Source organism: Aulonocara stuartgranti (genome assembly GCF_965226115.1).
Source record: "Aulonocara stuartgranti genome assembly, chromosome: 15".
Classification (NCBI taxonomy): domain Eukaryota; kingdom Metazoa; phylum Chordata; class Actinopteri; order Cichliformes; family Cichlidae; genus Aulonocara; species Aulonocara stuartgranti.
This window is the reverse complement of record NC_138951.1, coordinates 23,234,739-23,256,497: the sequence shown is the minus strand read 5'-3', so window position 1 is coordinate 23,256,497 and position 21,759 is coordinate 23,234,739. Positions and strand designations below refer to the sequence as shown.

General features: G+C 41.9%; 1 protein-coding gene across 1 annotated transcript in view; it reads left to right on the top strand.

The window, feature by feature from the left end:
* myt1la (myelin transcription factor 1-like, a) overlaps window positions 1–21,759 on the top strand; it is a 104,776-nt gene that overhangs the window by 60,123 nt on the left and 22,894 nt on the right. The window contains exons 8-14 of the mRNA XM_082506170.1: window positions 613–1,243; window positions 2,711–3,132; window positions 4,951–5,085; window positions 8,891–8,981; window positions 15,729–15,839; window positions 16,719–16,942; window positions 18,435–18,718. Of these exons, the coding sequence (XP_082362296.1) occupies window positions 613–1,243; window positions 2,711–3,132; window positions 4,951–5,085; window positions 8,891–8,981; window positions 15,729–15,839; window positions 16,719–16,942; window positions 18,435–18,718 (1,898 nt within the window). The remainder of the gene's footprint in view (window positions 1–612; window positions 1,244–2,710; window positions 3,133–4,950; window positions 5,086–8,890; window positions 8,982–15,728; window positions 15,840–16,718; window positions 16,943–18,434; window positions 18,719–21,759) is intronic.

The window sequence follows — 21,759 nt, the reverse complement described above, 5'->3', positions numbered from 1 at the left end:
CTTCTGACAGTGCCTCACGAATAAATGGGAGAGGAGCTCTGCTGAGTTATTAACTCCCTCCCTCCCCTCCTCGTTTGCCTCCTCGTCTCGGCGGACGTGTCACATGTGCTCTGCCTCGGTTTCTCCTCCTGAGGATATTTATGGCTCCTGAATCGGAGCACCTCACACGCCTCCCTTTTCAATTTCTCTGCTCTCATTCGCCGCCTCTGTCCCCAAAATCAACAGCGAGGCTTATCGGAGAGAGCGACACTGCCGCGCACCGCTCTGGGTTGTATGTTTTTTGTGAGTAAACAGTGGATCATAATTGGGAGGGATGAAGATAATACAGGCGAGAATATAACAGGGGGAAAAAAAGAGTTCATCAGCACTGCTGACATGATTAGAGGATAAGGGTTTCATTTCCACTTCATCTGCAGGATTTTGATTCTATAAATGGACTGATAGTTGTGTTACCTGCAAAACAAATCACTTTCCCTCACATTTTTCACAAATTACCTGCTGTTTATGTTGCGTATAGCGTGGGTTATTGCGGGAAACGTTTCTTGGCTGCATTGTGAGATTCCTGAACAGTATCAAGACAAAGGGATTTGTTTCTTGCTTTCCTGATTGCAGAGAACCACTACAAACCCGGTGGACAATCAAAGCTCATTCCAATTCAGAAGGACGACAACAACAACAACAGCTGTACCATCAGCGCCGGTAACGGGACCGGAGAGGAGTACGAGAACTACGACGAGCTGGTTGCCAAGTCACTTCTCAACCTTGGCAAGATCGCCGAGGATGCTGCCTACCAGGCCATGACCGAGTCCGAGATGAACAGCAACTCCTCCAACAGCGCCGGGGAAGACGACGATGACGAAGAGGACGACGGCAGCGAGCAGGGCGAGAGGAAGGGTGAGCTGAGCGTGGACTTGGACAGCGACGTGGTCAGGGAGACGGTGGACTCCCTGAAGCTTCTGGCGCAGGGTCACGGCGCCATGCTGCCTGAAGACGGCTACCCCGAAGACACCATGGTGAACGACGGCAGCCATACAAACGGGCGGCCCGGCATGGGAGTCAGGGGTCAGACTGAGGAGAGCGAGGAGGAGGTGTGTCTCAGTAGCCTAGAGTGTCTGAGGAATCAGTGCTTTGATCTGGCCCGGAAGCTGAGTGAGACTCAGCCGTCTGATCGTCCTGTCCACCACGTTCTCCACCACCAACTCCAAAATCCAGCAGACCACCAGGGGGTGCACCACCTGAACAGGTAGATAATCTCTTAAGAGTTCACAGATATGATTTTAAGATTAAAATAATATGCGCATTACCTCTGTCTGCCTTTGAAATATGTTGACCTCATTATTGAAACCTTTGGTCATGTTTAACATGAGCATCTACAAGTAAACGAGGAAAAACATAGTAGGTAGCTTTTCAAAACTACATAGATGGTACTGATGGTACTTAATACAGCAGTAACGCAGTAGTTCTTATGCAAGCATGCACGCATGGAAAGGGTAGAGGGCACTCTTCTTTTCTTCCATAGCCAACGGCAAACTAAAACTTGTAGTCCTTCTGATGCGTGTTTCTGTTCATGAATGGCGGGACAGAGATATCACTAGCAAAGAAAGCATAGATAAAAGTGCTTCCATCACTGGGTGAATGAGGCAAGTTGCATAAAGTGCTCTGAGTGCTCACAGTAGAAAAACGCCATAAAAGAACCAGTTTATTAACCATTTACTATCAGTAATGCATGAAGTGTGAGGATTTGCATAAACAGTGCAATGGAAAAAATGTTTTGTTTTCAGTTTGGCCTGTCTCCCCCTTGAAGGCTGTCCTCCTGTGCATTTCTGGATCTCTTCCTGTATTCCTTTAATTCTTTGCCCTTGCAGCTGTCATGCTGCTTGTCCTCCACTGACTCTAAATGCGAACTTTTAAGTTTAATTCCATTATGATGCAAAGGACAAACCACAGGGAGCTTGTGGGTAGCTTGGGTTTTGGGTGTGTAGGATAAAGCAAACTAAAGCACTACTCCTCCAAAATTTCAGACTATGCTATACTGAAAAATGAAAATCGCTGTTTGCATTCTGAGCTATAGCCTCACACCGGCTCTCATTTATAATGATGATCTGCAAAATAAAACTCAAGGTGATACAGAAGTCAGACAGTGAAGTATGAAACGTGCATCTGCAGGTGCTCATTCTGAATATAATGCTCTGCATGGTCCAGAGGTGCACAAAGAGACAGCCTTGAAGGGGAGGTCAGACATCTTAATCAGTTTTTTGTGGGCACGGTCAGAAGACCTTTGATTTATCTTTATATTAGTCCTTTTTAAATGTGAAAATGTACTTTCACAAACCTATTAAGTATTACATTTTTATAATTATTAAACATTCAATTACAGGTTTCATTTGTAAGGTTGCAGGATCTACTTTTAAAACATAACTTTATCCTTTTTAATATTTGATAACATTTTTTACTTTGACTGTTGAGCATACATTGTATAGGTAGCCTTGCTTCTTAAACTTCAAGGTAGCTCCAACAACAACAGTTCCTAAATTATTTCAGAAAGTTTTTTTAATAAATCAAAACTGTAATAAACCTTTTTGTAGAATACAGCTGAACTGGCAAAATTGTGACCCTTCATTCAAGTTCATTTAGTTGAATAAGTTAGGAAATATAAAACATCCTTTTGATAACCTTTCCACATATTCGCATCTTGACTTCAAACATTCAGGTATGACAGCTGCCAGCAGGGTGCACAAGACGAGCCCCGGTCTCTGGAGCGCAGCTACTCCGACATGGTGAACTTAATGAAGCTGGAGGAGCAGCTGAGCCCGGCGTCCCGAGGCTACCCGACCAGCTGCAGCCAGGAGGGCGACGAGGACACCACATCTGTGGCCTCCGACCGCTCGGACGAGACCTTCGACATGGCCAAGGGAAACCTGTCGCTGCTGGAGAAGGCCATCGCACTGGAATCGGAGAGGGCAAAGGTCATGAGGGACCGGATGGCCTCGGAGCACGCGTTGCCCCGTCGGGATCACCACCACCATCATCATCGCGGCCACGGCGAGCACAGCCCAAGGCTGAGTAGCGCTGCAGAGGAGCGCAGGTCCAGGATGCAGCAGGATGGGTTGAAGAGGGCGTACTACCCTAAAGGTAGGCAAGGAAAAACCCACACACTGACCCTGTCTGTGTTATTATCGATCTACACTCTGCAAACTTGGAAAATTATACTGTAGCATATGTCGATTTTCCATGTTCCATGTGTCAGGTTTGTTAAGTAGTTTGGAGCCAACTTAAGGATCTTTTAGGCGTCATTGCTGTTTCGACTTCCAGTGTAAGATGTTGCGTAACATGTTTAAATTGGAAACGTTCCTTCATGTCCACGAGGAGTCTTTTCTTCATTCACACGGTCCTGCATCTGGTTTTTCATGCCAGGACTATTTTTACCACAAAAGCCTGGACACTGAGAAACGAATTTAGTTCAGTCAGCCCTCTGTAGCTCGACACGATCACGCTGCATCTGATCAAAATAAACTTCCTAAAAGAAATGTGCCTTTAATTCAGCAGTAAAGGTTAAATGTGATGGTAATGAACAGGATTCATTATGTAGTGGTTTTACTTCCATGTTTCCTCTTTTACTTTTGTAAAATTGCTGTTTTGCTCTTTGTCCTACAGTAAGCTTATATGCCGTGTATGTGTGTAAGCACTTTGTAGCTCCTGTCTGAGAAATAGATATTGCTTGCATTCCTGCTTCTTCTAACCTATTACTATATTCACAAAGTTGTCAAATAATCATGCTTCTCTTTAAATTCTGCCAGTTTCCCATCACCTTTTCACATCATATTTAACCATAGCCATATTTAACTCAAAAATGTTGACCCCGGGTCAGCAGAGAGGGAGTTTATCTTGTCTGTCTGACTTATTGAAACCCTCAGTACAGCAGCAGCCAGGGGCTATTAGTGCTGCAGCAGGAAAAAAATAATACATAAAAGTAACTTTAATGTCTTTTCCTCCCTGATTTGAGCATTTTTACGGACACTGCTGGACTGAATGAGTTTTCTGACCTCTGGGCTTGGTTAAAATCCGGCTGTGTTATTTCAGAAATGTTGTACATGGCTGCAGACGAGGTAATGGGCACTCATTTTCTGCATTCAGGGCTATACACAATTTGGGGTTTTTTTTATTTTGCAGATGCATGGTTTTCCACTGACAGCAGCTTATGTTGTTAAAATAGGCCGGTGTGGGAACATCAGACGGCCAGCTTGTCAGGCATGAGTAATGGCAATCTGCACGGCCCGTTAGAAGAGCAAATCTCATCTGTGGGACGCTATCTGCGGCCTATTTCTCCAAATCCACTCATATACAACCCCACTACCACTGGTAGGGAGTCGGCACTGTGCGGTTATCGTCCTCACTACAGACTCAGATGGGCTTCAGACTGTTTCATTAGCACAGAGAGAGTCTTTGTTAACCCATAAGAAGCTGTTATTAGTCCAAAGGAAGGCTTTTATTATGATGTCTGCATCTGTGCAAGGACAGCTTCACCTATTCAGCCTGATGGTTTCTTGTTGGGAGGGGGCCTATTTTGTTCTGTTTGTCCCGACTTGTCAGTGATTTGCAGCATGCACACCCAAGTGAATCTCATCCGTGCTTGCTAGCTGAGGTAATGAGTTATCTATGTAGGAGGATGATGCTTAATTCGGCATGATAAGCTCTGATTGATCAATTGTTTCTTGAACCAAATGAAGCAGCCATCAGTGGATCCAATATCACACCTACAGTGTTTGCCTTGCTAAACAAATCTGAGTTGTGGGTGGTTTTTAAGAACCAGGCTACTGGCCAAATCCATGAGCCATATACGGTCCGTGTTCAGTCCTTTCATGGCCAAAAACTGCTCCGACACTTGGACGCCGATTACCTGTTGACTCAACTCCACCTCCGTCTAATTTTCGCTGCCCCTTGTCTTCACAGACTCTTCCAGGGGAGAGAAGAAGGAGAGCAAGTGTCCGACTCCAGGCTGTGACGGAACCGGTCATGTGACGGGGCTGTACCCGCATCACCGCAGCCTTTCTGGGTGTCCCCACAAAGATCGTGTCCCACCTGAGAGTAGGTCCCTCTGTTTGCATGTTGTGCTGCATTGACAACACAAACTCAGTAGCACTCTGACAAGTCATTTCACCCAGAGCGGTATTTCAGTCTTTTGGTGGGGGTGGCAGTTTTATATGTGCAGACATTTCTCAAAGCGCTCTGGAGGCAGGAATCACCTTATTGGTTGAGTAAAACATCAGATGACAAGGACACGTTTGCTGAATCTCCAAACCGTGGCCTGAATAATAAAAGGTACTTTTATGCAGTACGTTTTTAATGCTCTGCTCTATAAAAAGAAGGTTTTCCTTAAAATCCTGAAATCTGATCAAAACATTCTTGGCTACATCAGAAGCACTGAAATATCGTCATAACCTCAAATGTCTGTGTAGATGCTCATCATCCAGGCCACAGTGGTCTTAAACCTGGACTTTAAGGCAGTTGGACTTCTTTTCAACTTCACAAAGACATCTCACCGTTTTCCAGAGAGGTGTCTTAACATACAATGGAGTCCCAAGTAATTAATCTGATGATATTAGTCACACTTTGGCTCATAAGAGGATGAACTACACACATGATGACAGGAGAGGTCAGCAACTCCGGTAACCGTAGACAATAAGATTCACTAAACACAAGCTATCTGCAGAAAAGGGTTCTCCAGAATAATAAACACAGTTATTAATGAATAAATATTCTGTAGTATTTCTAAATTAATGTGTATAAATGTATAAATAACCACATGTAAGCACTACATAAATCTGTAATTTGTCATCCTTCTGTGTTAAGATGTAGTTACAATATTTTTCTAGTCTAAAATGAACTACTGAGGCGTCAACAGTGACCAACGGTTATCCCATAATAACTTGCGTCTGCTATTCACTGCCACATATTTGTAATACAACATGGATAATGAGTTCTAGTTTGTTTGATGCTTGAAATGACTACAAAGTTGGCGATAAAGGGAGCTGCACTTCAGTGTCACAAACCTCTTTTTTCTGTTGTGTTACATTAACGAGTGAGCTGAATCGTGTTTATTTAGCTGCGCACTTTGAGGTTTTACTCATGCAGTCAGATCATTTCTGCCTCTGAGAGTTATATAAGACTGAGAGCACAAAAAACATTTCACATCAGACATCTACCCCCAAAATTTGTCTTTGGGACCAAATGGAAATAATTTACTGGTCAGAACTGTTTTTGTTAAGTTGTACTTCCAATTTGAGGAGATTTAAGGAATAAATGCTGACTTCAAATGACTTGTTAGATGGATTGTATCACAGTTAAAGTCGGACAGTGCTGGCAGTGTTGGCTGTTCACCATCATGCATCTGTCCTGCATGAGTCTGCATTTGTGTTCTGTCGTGTTGGACGTGCTAGATAATCTGGTTTTAACTTTGTTATGATCACGAGAACTTGTGAACGTCTTGTCTAATCATCATGCGCGAATGAGCTTGTTTAACACATGTTTGATCAACTGAGAAGGTAGACCTTGATTGCTGCCAAACTTTATCAAGGGTTTTGAGTTTCAAAACCAACTGCGCTTTAAATGTTTATTTATATATATATATATATATATATATATATATATATATATATATATATATATATATTAATGTAATTTCACTTCTGTCTGTTAGGAAGTCTCTACTAAAGTATCTTAATTATCTAAAGCAAACATACTGTAGTGCTGTTGTGGACACAAAGCTGCTTCTGTTCATACTCATGTTTACTGTGGCACCAGAAATAGTATTATTTTTCTTTTTTTGGTTCAATTTTGTGAACTGCTTTACTTTCTTTTCATTCTCCTCATCGCGTCTGCCTGAAGTCTTGTTTTGATTTCTGTGTCGCTGTTGTAACGTGAACAGCATGAAGAATCAGTTTGATCAACCTGCTGACTAAAAAACCTCAAAAAAAGACCTACATGAAATTACTTCCAACCATCTAAGCCTGCTTGAAGCATGCTCACTGAACTCACAGGTAAAACATTACATTAGTTTAGATGAGGCTTCATTCACCCTGGTGGAACAATTGAACACATAGACTGTACAAAAGATCGATAAGACATCAGCAGTTTGTTAGTCGTCAGTCATGCATGCCCAGAGACCGGTCAGTGACCCTCTAGTACCTAACGGTCACTAGGAGGAAAAAAAAGATATTCCCAAAGCTTTTTGGGAAGTGGATGCTGGAGTTTGCTGGCTGTAGCAAAGTGAAAAGGATGCAAAGAAGGTGCTGCACCAAAAACCTTCTTGCTTTGGCTATTTGCAGAGTACCACATTCACCCACAGTTTGAATGAAAGATGGCAAGTCTGCAAACACTCAAAACTGAAACTGAAACTCAAAAATGTGTGATGCAAACTGGAGACAAAGACCATTTCATGTCTTACTGCTGAAATCAACACATTTCACAATGTGCAACTTTTACTCTGAAGGTGAATTTTCTCTGTTTCCAGTTTTAATCACAGTTTGTTTGGTTTTTTTTTTTTGTTTTGTTTTTTACAATTTCCCAACATTTAGCGATTAGTTGGGGAAGGCTTGCAGATAAATTAGCAATCAGAAGGAGGTTTTCAGTATGGCACTATATACCTCTAAGGAAAGAAAAATGAATAATATATAATAATAATATTCACCCAGCAACATCCAGCTATCTTGACCAGCCACTCGTCATAGGGGAATACACATTTTCGAGGCCTGCATGACTGGGTCTCAGCAGTCAATTTCACAGTGACTAGCAGGAACCACTGACAGCGACTGAGCCAATCAGAATACTCATTTGTCCCTAGCGAACGGTGGTTGCCAGGTGGTTGCCAAGCAGTCTCTTGTCCTCTGTGAACGAGGCCTGTTCAGAAGTCTTGCGCTGAACATTTTGGCTTTTAGCATCGTGTTGTTTTGAGACCAGGCATGGTGGGAGAGGACCGTATTTGATCTGTCAATCACAAGTGAGCCCTTCTGTAAACCATGCCCCGCTTTATCATCCTGCCTATTTTTCGAGTTGTAAGTCAGTCTGGTATATAAAACAAAAAGAAAAATGTATTGGCAGCAAAAACATTCAGCCTTCCAAATGAGACTTCACATCCTTTTTTACATATAGCTTATCTTCTGTATGCAACAAGGTAAAAATGACAAAAAGAAATACCTGCATGGACAATACAGAAAGATATTCAGACATACAGGTAAAAGCTTGCTGGGCTTTTCAATATCTAGAAACTTAAACTGTATATGAAGATTATACATATTTGAAAGAAACGATCTGAAACAGAATTTTAAACCTTCATTTATTACCAGACACATTCCTCTTCCTCCTGCGGAGTCATCAGCTATCCTTAACAGTGCATGACTAACTACTGCATCCAGTACAGTCTCATCTCATGAAATTTCATGACATGACCGCAGTGATCAAAAGGCAAATGAGAGCTGTGTTTCCTCAGTAGGAAGGGAATACTTGGGGCAATCATAACTACAAACGGAGAGCAGTTTAGAGGAAAGTTCGTGGGGAAAAAGGCAAAAAACACAGCACATTTACCTTAATCTTTAATGATTTTTGTGACAAAATAAGCCCCATGAGGAGGCATGTTTCTTAAACCGATGCAAAACATGAAGCACAGCTGAATCTGAGGTGGCTACAAGGGAAACAAAGAGGAGAACTGGCGACTTCCTGCTGTTGACGCACTTTGTCTTAGCGTTCATGCCCGTTTTGTGAAATTCTTGCCCACTGTCACATCAGTCGTGCAGCTGTAATCTGTGCATGCCTAACCGTCGAGCTGAACACCCGTTAACTCTCCTGTCTGCTCCTAACCCTGGCTGTCTTTCTCACCTTTTCCTCTCTGTCAAAGTCCTTGCCATGTATGAAAATGTTTTAAAGTGCCCTACTCCTGGCTGCTCTGGACGGGGTCATGTCAATAGCAACAGGAACTCGCATCGCAGGTGAGTGAGTGGCCTTTCGCCGGGCCGCTATCAGCTGATCCACACCTCCATCGTACAGATATCGTCAGTGTGTGTGTGGTTTCAGGAGCACATCTCCAGTCAAACTACTTGCTGATGCTTAGGTCCTGTACTCCATAAACTCTGATATGTTTGCTTTGGCTGAAAGGATTCTGCAAACTCATAACATGAAGTATTACTCATTTTTATTTTTGTTTATTATTATCATTTGTTAGTGTGCAATATGTAAGAAGCATTTACGAAGAAACAGGGATTTAAGTAGGAACTGGTAACTTATAGTTAATGGTATGATATGAATGGCCTTAATTCTGTGGAAAGTTAAAAACATAAATTTTTACATTACATTTCTGTGCCCCATACACCACACACTTATAGAAACATTGGTTTTATCAGCATTTGACCAGCATTTCTGAACAAGTCCACAGACTGGGCATCATTAATCGCTACAGGGGGTTTGGTCATGGACCCCTGCTGTTAGCTAAACCCTAACAGAAATACTGGAAACTAAGAATCAAAGTCTAACCACAGCATAAGTTAAATAATAGTCACAACACTAAATTGCCTCTGCAGAAGTGTTCGTTGCTTATAAAAAGTAAGTATGTAAATGAATAAAAACACAAGTATGTGCAACTTTACTTCTCAGTATGAAGGAAAAAAGTATAGATAACATAATCTATGTAAGTAAACTTCAGTGTTCCCTCTGTGTGGTTCACATAGTCCAAAAACTTGGAAGTTATGATGACTGGTAACTCTAAATCACCCCTAGGCGTGAATGTGAGTCTGATTGGTTGTCTGTGTGGTTATTAAAAATAGCTCTCTGATTGACTGGGTCACCCCACCCCTCTCCTAGTATAAGCTGAGTTTGGCTCCACCACCCACACAACACACTACAGGGTAAGAAGATGTAGCTAACAGATGGATGGAAGTATCAAAGTCCTAAATGCCTGAGTGCAAGTGAAACTCAAGTTATAAATAAGTATTTCAGGTTTTGAAAAATAAAAATGTGTTAAAAGTCCAGCATTAAAAACTGCTGCTCAATTTCACTTGTAGACTGTATATAAAAGAAGGACAGAGCTCCTGTGACATCACCCACTTGTTTATAAAGTGCTAATCTGGGGCTTTACTGACTCTTTCAAGCTGTTGGATTGCTGTTGTTGACTGTTTGGTGCTATATAAATAAAATTGAACTGAGACTTTGTTATTTGCTAGCTTGGTCCTCAGAGTCCTTATAATTCTTCTTCTAGACTTTAATATTAACAACTTTATTTATAAAGAATGGAAGAAAGTACATAAGTACTTTAGTACAGTACAGTCCAGAATTACACCTCCTAAACGGATTATTAACTCTGTTTGCAACATGTATGCCCAAAATGTAGAAAAAAGTAAATGAAACACATAAAAATGAATGAATTACAAATCAAAATAACGAAATGAGCACATTCTTGGTCTTGATGCTACAGTCAGAAAGCAAAGGGCTATAATAAATTGTATTTATAAGTATAACAAATTCCTGGCTTAGGGTTTTTTCACCCATTTTAGAAACCTGAATATAGAATTTAATATTTTTTTATTTATTTTAATATAATGCAGGGAATTTACAGTGGGGCAAAAAAGTATTTAGTCAGCCACCGATTGTGCAAGTTCCCCCACTTAAAATGATGACAGAGGTCAGTAATGTGCACCAGAGGTACACTTCAACTGTGAGAGACAGAATGTGAAAAAAAAAAATCCATGAATCCACATGGTAGGATTTGTAAAGAATTTATTCGTAAATCAGGGTGGAAAATAAGTATTTGGTCAATAACAAAAATACAACTCAATACTTTGTAACATAACCTTTGTTGGCAATAACAGAGGTCAAACGTTTACTATAGGTCTTTACCAGGTTTGCACACACAGTAGCTGGTATTTTGGCCCATTCCTCCATGCAGATCTTCTCGAGAGCAGTGATGTTTTGGGGCTGTCGCCGAGCAACACGGACTTTCAACTCCCGCCACAGATTTTCTATGGGGTTGAGGTCTGGAGACTGGCTAGGCCACTCCAGGACTTTCAAATGCTTCTTACAGAGCCACTCCTTTGTTGCCCGGGCGGTGTGTTTTGGATCATTGTCATGTTGGAAGACCCAGCCTCGTTTCATCTTCAAAGTTCTCACTGATGGAAGGAGGTTTTGGCTCAAAATCTCACGATACATGGCCCCATTCATTCTGTCCTTAACACAGATCAGTCGTCCTGTCCTCTTGGCAGAAAAACAGCCCCATAGCATGATGTTTCCACCCCCATGCTTCACAGTAGGTATGGTGTTCTTGGGATGCAACTCAGTATTCTTCTTCCTCCAAACACGACGAGTTGAGTTTATACCAAAAAGTTCTACTTTGGTTTCATCTGACCACATGACATTCTCCCAATCCTCTGCTGTATCATCCATGTGCTCTCTGGCAAACTTCAGACGGGCCTGGACATGCACTGGCTTCAGCAGCGGAACACGTCTGGCACTGCGGGATTTGATTCCCTGCCGTTGTAGTGTGTTACTGATGGTGACCTTTGTTACTTTGGTCCCAGCTCTCTGCAGGTCATTCACCAGGTCCCCCCGTGTGGTTCTGGGATCTTTGCTCACCGTTCTCATGATCATTTTGACCCCACGGGATGAGATCTTGCGTGGAGCCCCAGATCGAGGGAGATTATCAGTGGTCTTGTATGTCTTCCATTTTCTGATGATTGCTCCCACAGTTGATTTTTTCACACCAAGCTGCTTGCCTATTGTAGATTCACTCTTCCCAGTCTGGTGCAGGTCTACAATACTTTTCCTGGTGTCCTTCGAAAGCTCTTTGGTCTTGGCCATGGCGGAGTTTGGAGTCTGACTGTTTGAGGCTGTGGACAGGTGTCTTTTATACAGATGATGAGTTCAAACAGGTGCCATTCATACAGGTAACGAGTGGGGGACAGAAAAGCTTCTTACAGAAGACGTTACAGGTCTGTGAGAGCCAGAGATTTTCCTTGTTTGAGGTGACCAAATACTTATTTTCCACCCTAATTTACGAATAAATTCTTTACAAATCCTACCATGTGAATTCATGGATTTTTTTTTCACATTTTGTCTCTCACAGTTGAAGTGTACCTCTGGTGCAAATTACTGACCTCTGTCTTCATTTTAAGTGGGGGAACTTGCACAATCGGTGGCTGACTAAATACTTTTTTGCCCCACTGTAGTAAAGCAGAATTTACATTTGATTACATTTGGTTACTGTTATGATGATGATGATGATGATGATGATATTGTTGACCAGGAGTTTTCAGTATTACTCCAGACTTGATCAGGTGCATCCAAAGGTGGAGACACAGATATCTTCAGTTGCAGACTATTAAAATTAAAGAAAGTCTCTCACAAACTTTTTGAAGTGTTTCTTATTATTTAATTGTTAGTGGGTTATATTGTTTGTCATGTGTTATAAATGCTTCAGAAAGCACTAATAGCACAACCATCATCATGAGGTCCAGTTGAGCGAGTCCTTACCTGTCGCTCAGAGCAGAAACAACCAGAATAAGACAAAACTTTAAGTGTAAAAAAACATTAAAAGATTCGAACTTTGTAGAGTTGATTTAAAGGGAGAAAACTGCTAGAAAGAACAAACCCAGTTTTTGTAGCTGGCTGTAAACATGGACATTTTAACATGGGAGGTTGTGGGGATTGAAATAATTTTGGGGGGCAACCTCAAGTGGCCATTAGGGGAACTGCAGCTTTTTGACGTGGTGGTTTCAGTTCTCATTTCTGGATGCTTCTGGTTGGGTATTGCTTTGTCCTTAAAACTGCAGAAATATAAATAAGTGCTCAAAATCATCGTAGAATGTGAAATCATAAATAGTGTTTCTGTGTTTTACCTGCCACTGTGTGAGTTTTCCTCTAAACAAGAACAGTTTGCAAAATCAGTTTTGGTTTTAACTCAACTCTGGCACAAAAAAAGTCACATTTTCTTTCAACAGCATGCAAAATGTTGTAATGTATTCCCGTTTAGGTGGAATTGTGGAGAAGGGACTGGAGAAGGAGAACCTGCATCACATCAGCAGTTCAGCTGTTTAACAGGCAGAGCAGAGCATGAAGTGCAGGCAGCACATATATGCACACACGCACACACGCACACACACACACACAGATACATACTTTTGAATTATGTAAAGTGATTTGCTCACACATACGTAGAGCTTTAGATGACACGCTGTTTCATTTGCACACAGCCTGACACACACACACACACACACACACACACACACACACACACACACAGTCAGACACTTACAAATGAGCTCACAGACAGCAGCACACGTGTGCTGGCAGACAGAATACACTCACACACACACATACACACTCAGACATGGCTGCAGGGTGTGTTATGTAGCACAGCTCCACTGGGAAAGGAAACAAAGCACTAGCTAGCTAGCTTAGCTACTGTTAGCCACCAGCTTTCATGTCTGGCAGTCACCATGGAAACGCCTTCATAGCAGCAGCAGTAGCAGGCACTGCCGTGCTGATCTGTCACACACTACTCACACAGTAGCCCTGCCATGCTTTAAAACGAGTGTGTGTGTGTGTGTGTGTGTGTACTAATGATGTTTCATAGCCTCTGTGGGTATGAAGCAATTAGGAAAAGCCCAAAGTGGCAGGAGGGAGAAGCCACATCCCCAACCAATCAGCTTCTCCTTTACCCCTGTTTGCGCCACATGAGGGTCAGCAAGTCACACATTTTAATGACTGGTACATCTCAGAAGTACACAGGATGGAATTTTCCGTCCGACATCAAAAATTTTCTTCTGTTTATTCCAATTTTAATTTGTTTTTAAAGAAATTCACTTATCATTGTTGATGACATTTAATTATTTTCCCCAGAAGACCAAAAGCAGCTGCTTAATGAATGTGATCTAATCTATCACACAATCAGTCAATCACTGCAGCGGCCGATGAGCAGGATTAGATTTGTGTTTCTGCTTCCTGTGAGGTTGCACTTGGTTACGGAAGAAAAACAAATTTAATGATTAAAAACGGAGAAGGTGTTACCTTTTAACACTTATCACTGGGAGTTGGTGGGAAGTGACAGTTTTGTTAAGTGGAAGTGTCTTGTGGGATAGATAACCAAACTCTCCCAAATAACTGGAGAATACTCCGTGTGTGTGTGTGTGTGTGTTGTTAGTAAAGAGGCATCTGCTAAGAACTATTAATTTAGTCACTTATTCAACCAAGTATTCAGTTGCTGTATAAAGAGTCATGGGAGTAGATCCAGATACAAACACTGTAACAAAACAAATTTCCCACGTGTGGGACTAATAAAGGTTATCTTATCTTAAACTTTAAAGAGGATGAGATAGAGTGACCAACGAAATAAAGACAAAGGCCCGTTTTGGAACATGTCATTAAGGCTGTGAGGGAGTCTGAATTGGTTGATAAAAGAAAGATCATCAGTTACGCTCGGTTTGGAGCTTTGCATGCAAATCAATTCATAACTTTTATGAATGTTTTTTCTGTATTTTTGATATTCTGTCTATCTCCATTAAAATGGTTCAAGGTTAGAGGTTTTGCCGGTGATGTGTGAAGGAAAAATATGCCAAATCTGTGCTGCTGTTCTGTCAGCTAATCATCTTTGATGATTAGTTGTTTAGTCAGTTTTGTAAATATGTGAAATGGGAGGACAGTAAAGAGATACAAGAATGCTGTCACCTGGTCATTTACATACCCTCACTTAGTTTCTAGTCTCCACTTTTACTAGCCTCACATTATTGTTTTGGGCATCACTATGTTGATGTTTTTGGAGCGAGGACATCAAAGAATGCATAGACAAAGATACCCGGTCATAGCTAGTGCTAAATAACAGCCCAATAAAACAGGACAATTTATTTTCTTGCCATTTCCAAACTACAGCTTATTTAAAAGGTACCAACAGCACAACCACAGGCAAGAGGCCTGTTCTTATATGAAGCTGTAAACATTCTGCTTTCATGGCTGAAGTTGTACATTGATGTGGGAGTGGACTAGTGACTAACTTTTTGAGCCAGCCTCAGGTGGACATTAGCTGAATGCCAGTTTTGCACTGGCTTCATTTTCAGCCTAGAATTTTGCAGTTTGAGTGATGTACAGCAGCGGTCCCCAACCTTTTTTGCGGCACGGACCGGTTTATGCCCGACAATATTTTCATGGACCGGCCTTTAAGGTGTTGCGGATAAATACAACAAAAATAAAACTAGTACCAGTACCGAAAAAAAGAAAATTTATTCATAACACACGTGAAAAGACCAAGGAAAACCGAGTAAATGATAAAAACGATAACAAAATAACTCTGAAAACCGATAAAAACCCTGAAAACTATACATTTCACACCTGAGCCTCAACTCTCGCGGCCCGGTACCAAACGACTCACGGACCGGTACCGGTCCGAGGCCCGGGGGTTGGGGACCGCTGATGTACAGAAGCAGGAGTCACAAACATGTCTGTCTGTAAATTTAAGCAATACCTGTTTAGAAAAAAGTCACACAGAAAGTCAACTGATAAACCAGTTTGTCTTCTGGAAAGCAAGTCATAAAGTCAACACAAAGTAGGCCATTTTTAAATCCATAATTCATTTTGAACTGCTGGTACTGACAGCTGAACCGCTCTTCATTGAGAGCCAGATGCTGCATGTGTGTGTGCGTGTGTTGGTACAGTGTGTAACCAGGCCGTGTGCTGTCTCCCCCTCCCTAATCCTTCAGTCTGTCCGGCTGTCCCATCGCTGCTGCAGAGAAGATGGCGAAGGTCCACGAGAAGACTCACTCAACTGACAGCGGCAGTAAGACCAATCAGGCGTCAGACCGTGTCCTCAGGTACCGCCCACTTCAGTACAGTAAAGCAGCATATTTTGAATTCTGATAGCTTAGCAAGGGATGCCGAATTGCTCACTGAACTCTGAATATGGTATGTTATGGAAGCATTTTTTTTCTTTGGGGTTTTTTATATCTGGGATGTTGAATGGTGCAATGAAATTCCCACACATACAGCTCCAGATCATATCAAACATAAGGAACTGGGGATGCAGAACAACTAGTAATCCTCATTATATCTAGGTGCAGGTCACTAGTACTGTACATTCAACCACATGTGTGACTAGTTCAGATATGGTGGGAATTCCGGAATCAAAAACTATCCTGTGAATAATTAGCAAACACAAACAAAAAATTTTATTACTAAAAGTTTGCACTTATTTTGATGGAGAGCATCTCGCACCACCTTAAATGATCGGGGCAAGCTTAATAGTGTCTTTAAGCTTGAGACTTGCAAAATATTCCATAACAAAGAAAACCTTCATTGTTTTCTATTTGATGATGCAAAATGGTTTAACAATTTCCTGGTATATTTCTGAGTTGTAAGGCAATCTGGGAATATATGTTGCCTTTTTTAAACAGAATGTACTGAAAGCTGAAAGGATGTCAGCTAGCAACTAAATAAAAAGCTGGGCTTAAATATTCTTCCACAAAACAGAAACTCACCATCTTCTTCCACTAATTACCATTCGAAGTTTTTTAGGGATGCTGAATGGTGCAGCCAATTTTTTGGCGTAAAGGTAAATAACACAGACTGTTATTAGTTCTTTGAAAAAACAAAACAAATATAAAAAAAAATCCACTTTTTAATCCGAAGTAGGGATGCTAAATGGTGCAGTGAAGTTCGATCCCAGCCTTATTTACCCTCTGGCTGCCTTTCAGACCAATGTGTTTTGTGAAGCAGCTGGAGATTCCTGAGTATGGCTACAAAAACAATGTTCCCACCAGCACGCCACGATCCAACTTGGCGAAGGAGCTGGAGAAATACTCCAAGACCAGCTATGACTATGGCGGCTATGATGCCCAACACGGCAGCTACGGAAAGAGAGGTCTGACGACCAAGTCCCACCACCACGGACGAGACACCTCCCCGAAGGGATTCGACGGTGAGAAGAATGAACATACACAATTGCAAATCATCGGTCCCACATTTAGATCATGTGACAACAATTTATCGTATATTTTGATTGGTGATTTGCGTCTTTTGTTTGTACGGAGTCTGACATTCTTCTTACCTTTTGAAGAATATTGGAGATATTTATTTGAGTTAATGATGGATCCATGTGTCTAAAAAATTTATTATAGGTAAATTCAAAATCACCGTAAAAACCATGGTCAGGCTTATTGTGATTCCTTTTTTTGTTTGTTTGAAAGGAAAAAGAATCCTTCCAGATCCCACTCTTAGGGATTACTATTCATTTTCCTGTTCTGAGGAGAACATTTTGTATCCGATGTTAAAAGCATTATAACGTGCACAACGACACATGCTCTGTGCTGCTTGTCTTCTCTTTGTTATAGAGCTAAAAACACTGATGTTTTCGGCCTCTCCACATTGCTGGAGCAGAGTTATGGAAATGCCAAGCTAAGAGCCTGCCTCCTCTGAGCAGAGGATGGAGGGATGGAGGGAGGGAGGAGGTACAGATGGAGGGATTGTGAAACAGGAGAGATAATGGAGGCGAGCCCTGTTTCTTTGGCTGGGAGCCATTAGTGAGAAGCAGGCAGGAGGGAGATTTTTAGACGAGGTGTCTGAGCTCCCCTCTGTCACGACTCCCTCCCTGCCTCCCTCCTTTCCACCATTCTTCCCTCCATCAGCATCGTTCCGGCCTGCCGAGGCCGGATTCACCACCACGCAGCGTCTTTCTCTGGCTTTGCCCAAACATCTGTTTCTCTGTCTTATGTTGAATGACTCTATGTCTCCCTACTTAGCGCATAAGGCTGGTGTTCATATATGTTTTCTATCTGGCAGCAAATCCTTTAAACAGACCAAAAATGGCCTCTAAATACTTTGCTTATTGTTCCTGTGGGTCCATTTTTACATACTGAAGATACAAATATTGTAAGTAGTTACTTTTTAAAAAAAAAGGTCAGTTATTTTCTGGGACAGCTGGGCATTGTATTCTTTCTTTTTTTTAGCAAATGTTACTCACAAAGAAGGAAATGCTGCAGTTCTTAGAATTTGTTCCAAATAAAAATCAGATGTAGACATCCAGTCCAAAGCATTTTCAATTCAGTTCTGAGGCAGGAACAGTCTTAAGATATGTTATCTTGATTTACGAGCTCTGATTTTGGCAAAGTGACCAAAAAAGTTGAACAACTTCAACAATCTCAGGCACTGAGCTTGTTTGAATTTTAGTTTGGAGTGGATTCTTGTTCTGGTCAATTCATTGTTTCCCCACTTAATCCTAGAAAGCCTTAAATTTCAATCTGTTTCTCTCGCTCTTTCTCCTCACCAGTCTGTCTTTTTTATTGCATATTCTTAAAAGCTAGAGGATCTCTCTGCAATTTTAAACCCCGTGCAAAAAACCCATCTGCTGAACAGCTTGGCCAAAAGCCAGCATCAGCCTAACAAATCAGCCATACTTGTGTGCACCCCTGCAGCTAAGCGCTACTGTAAGACGTCCAGCCCGGCCAGCAGTACGACCAGCAGCTACGCTCCCAGCAGCAGCAGCAGCCTGAGCTGTGGAGGAGGAGGAGGTGGAGGAGGAGGGGGAGGCGGTGGAGGTGGAAGCAGCGCCAGCAGCACCTGCAGTAAGAGTAGCTTTGACTACACCCACGACATGGAGGCGGCCCACATGGCGGCCACGGCCATCCTTAACTTGTCGACACGGTGCCGGGAGCTCCCGCACGCTCTGGGAGGGAAACCCCAGGACCTGCTGACACAGGTAATCTGAGGCGCTGCAAGTAAAAATGGGATGCCTGCCTTATTACATCACATCCCTAAACAATGGCAGGAGTGGGGGAAAAATAAGACAAGGCAGCTTTGTCTAGAGAGCGCAACTCAGAGACGAGCATTAGGAAAACATATCTAAATGTAATTTTGCCTAAAATTCTTCATACTCGTGTCGGACTTTTGGGTTTTAAGATATATTATTGACACATCAAATTTATTCTTTCACCATTTTATAAAAAAGGTGACATAAGGCTATGAGAAGAACATTCAAATCGATGTTCGATATTTTTAACTATTTGTATGATTATATTTAAGATAAGATAAGATAAGATAGAACTTTATTAATCCCTCGGGTGGGTTCCTCTGGGAAATTCGACTTCCAAAAAAAGCACAGCAACGACCAAAGTTACAGTTACAGAACTGTTATATATATATATATATACACACACACACACACACACACACACACACACACACACACACACACATATATAAATACAGAGACAAATATAAATAAAATATACAAAGGGGATAAATAGAATAAATAGGAATAAAAAATAAAAATACAAGTGAATTGCACATTTCAAGTATTGAGTCTATTGCACTGTTGACTATTTACAAAAGTATTGCACAAGGTATTGTACAGTGAGGTGAAGAGGCACTACAGCTTAGTTGTTCCCTCCTTTGTCCTCCTGTTTCCCCTCCCTCTCCCCTCCAGAGAGGAGTTAAACAGTCTGATGGCGTGTGGGACAAAGGAGTTTTTAAGTCTGTTGGTTCTTGTCTTTGGGAGAAGCAACCTGTCACTGAACAGACTCTTCTGATTGTTTATGGCCGTGTGCAGAGGATGCCTGGCATTGTCCATAATGTCCATCAGTTTCTTTAATGTCCTTTTCTCTGCCACTGTCACCAGAGTGTCCAGCTTCATGCCGACCACAGAGCTAGCCCTCCTGATCAGTTTCTCCAGCCTGCATGAGTCCTTCTTTGCTGTGCTGCTCCCCCAGCACACCACAGCATAGAAAAGTACTCCAGCAACCACCGACTGGTAAAACATCCTCAGGAGCTTCCTGCAGATGTTAAAAGACCTCAGCCTCCTGAGGAAGTACAGTCGGCTTTGGGCTTTTTTATACAGGTGCTCTGTGTTGCATGACCAGTCCAGTTTGTTGTCCACCCACAGCCCGAGGTACTTGTACTTGTTGACCACCTCCACCTCCTCCCCCTCTATCTGAACCGGCAGTGGACCTGCTCTGGACCTCCCGAAGTCCACAACCAGTTCCTTAGTCTTTGAGGTGTTGAGTTGCAGGTGGTTTGTGTGACTCCATGCGACAAAGTTCCTCACCAGACTTCTGTACTCCTCTTCCTGATCATCCCAGATACACCCCATGATGGCCGTGTCATCTGCAAACTTCTGAAAACTTCTGATTTCCCAAAAAATCTCATCTCCAGAATTATTCATACTCTTTCTCTGTAGCCTTTATTTGTAGCTGCAGCCTCCAAGTACTTTATGCAGTTGAATATATTTCTACACGTCTCCACAATGATTTTGGTGAACTTCTCCAGGTCCTCAAAGTTTGAGGGTTTCTTTGCCATGATCTTGGTCTTTAGTTCTCTCCAGAAATTCTAACCGGGCTCAGGCCGGTGCGCTGGCTTGGCCACTCCAAAATATTTAGATTGTTGTCTGCAAATTGTTCCTTTACTAATTAGGCCATATGTTTTTGGACTGTAATCTGGTTAGATGGTCCATGCTGCCCAAGAATGCTGGATGAATGATTTTAATGATTCCTTCAGCTTTTAAAAGGTTCATCTGGGTCCATCCCGCCTTAGTGTTTGACCAGTGAGACTGTGTTTTCTGGGTGAATGCTTCACATTTCTTTCACCAAACAAAAGCCACATCTCTGTGGCTGAAGAGTTCCCATCTGACCATAACACTGGCAACCAAAATTGTAGCTCTGTCAGAGCTACAGAAACTAGATGAGCTTGTGTGTGCCTGTGTTGGAGGAGTGGTCACTGTCCATGAAAAGCCCCCTTGGATAGTGTTTGCTGCTGTATCTTCTTGAAATCTGTGTTCTGGTGTTGCTCAGATTTTGTAGAATAGTCTTAGTTGTGATGTGTGGGTTACTGCTGGCCTCCCATAACACACTTCTTCCCAGATGGCGTGTAACTTTGGGCTTTCTACGATGTCTCTTCAGGTTCTTGACTGTGTGGAATATCTTGTTCTTGTTAATGATGCTCTGTGGGTACAGGGACCTGGAATCATTTGGATATGGCTTTGGAGTCCATGGCATCCTTGACAACAATCAAAATATGTGACCAGAGCTCCTCACTTAGTTCTTACTCATAGCACATTCTAGTGCTGACCATGAACTGGCAGCATTTTTACCAGCTCCCCTCAGCTTCTCGGCTTCTGGACTTTTCTAGAAATTGACATGGATTTCTTGCCTAACATTGCTGAAAATACCTAAAATACCTACACTGTAAAGAAACAATAATCCTAATATTGAGGCAGGTGAAGAGTATGAATCATTTTGGACAGCATGTACAAATTATTATAAGTATTAGTATTTTTATTGTTATGCCCATTGTGTAAAATCAACATGCATCTGGAACATTCTATCACAACTACAATAAACTGAATAAAGTAAAATTTCACCCCTGAGCTTTCATGTAAAAGATTTCACAGGAGTACGAATAATTATGGGCATTACTGTTGATACAAATAGAATAAAATCATTTAGGCTAGCATATAGTAAGATAACAGTTAGATTGCAGTGATAGTAAAAGTAAAGGTGCAAAAAAGAAACAAATCAAAAGTAGTAGAAAAGTAGCATCACATTTAAGCATCACCTGGAAGTCTAGGAAATGTAACTGGATGCCAGCAGAGCAGGAGTTTAGTATGGAGAAGGGTTTATACAGGTCTTCTGGTTTGGCAGCAGCTTTTTGAATGACCTGAAGACTGAAAACATTTAAAACCTCTGTGACTGAGACTGTGTGTATACTAGCCTGTAACCTCCTGAGAACTTGTTAGAAATGATAAAA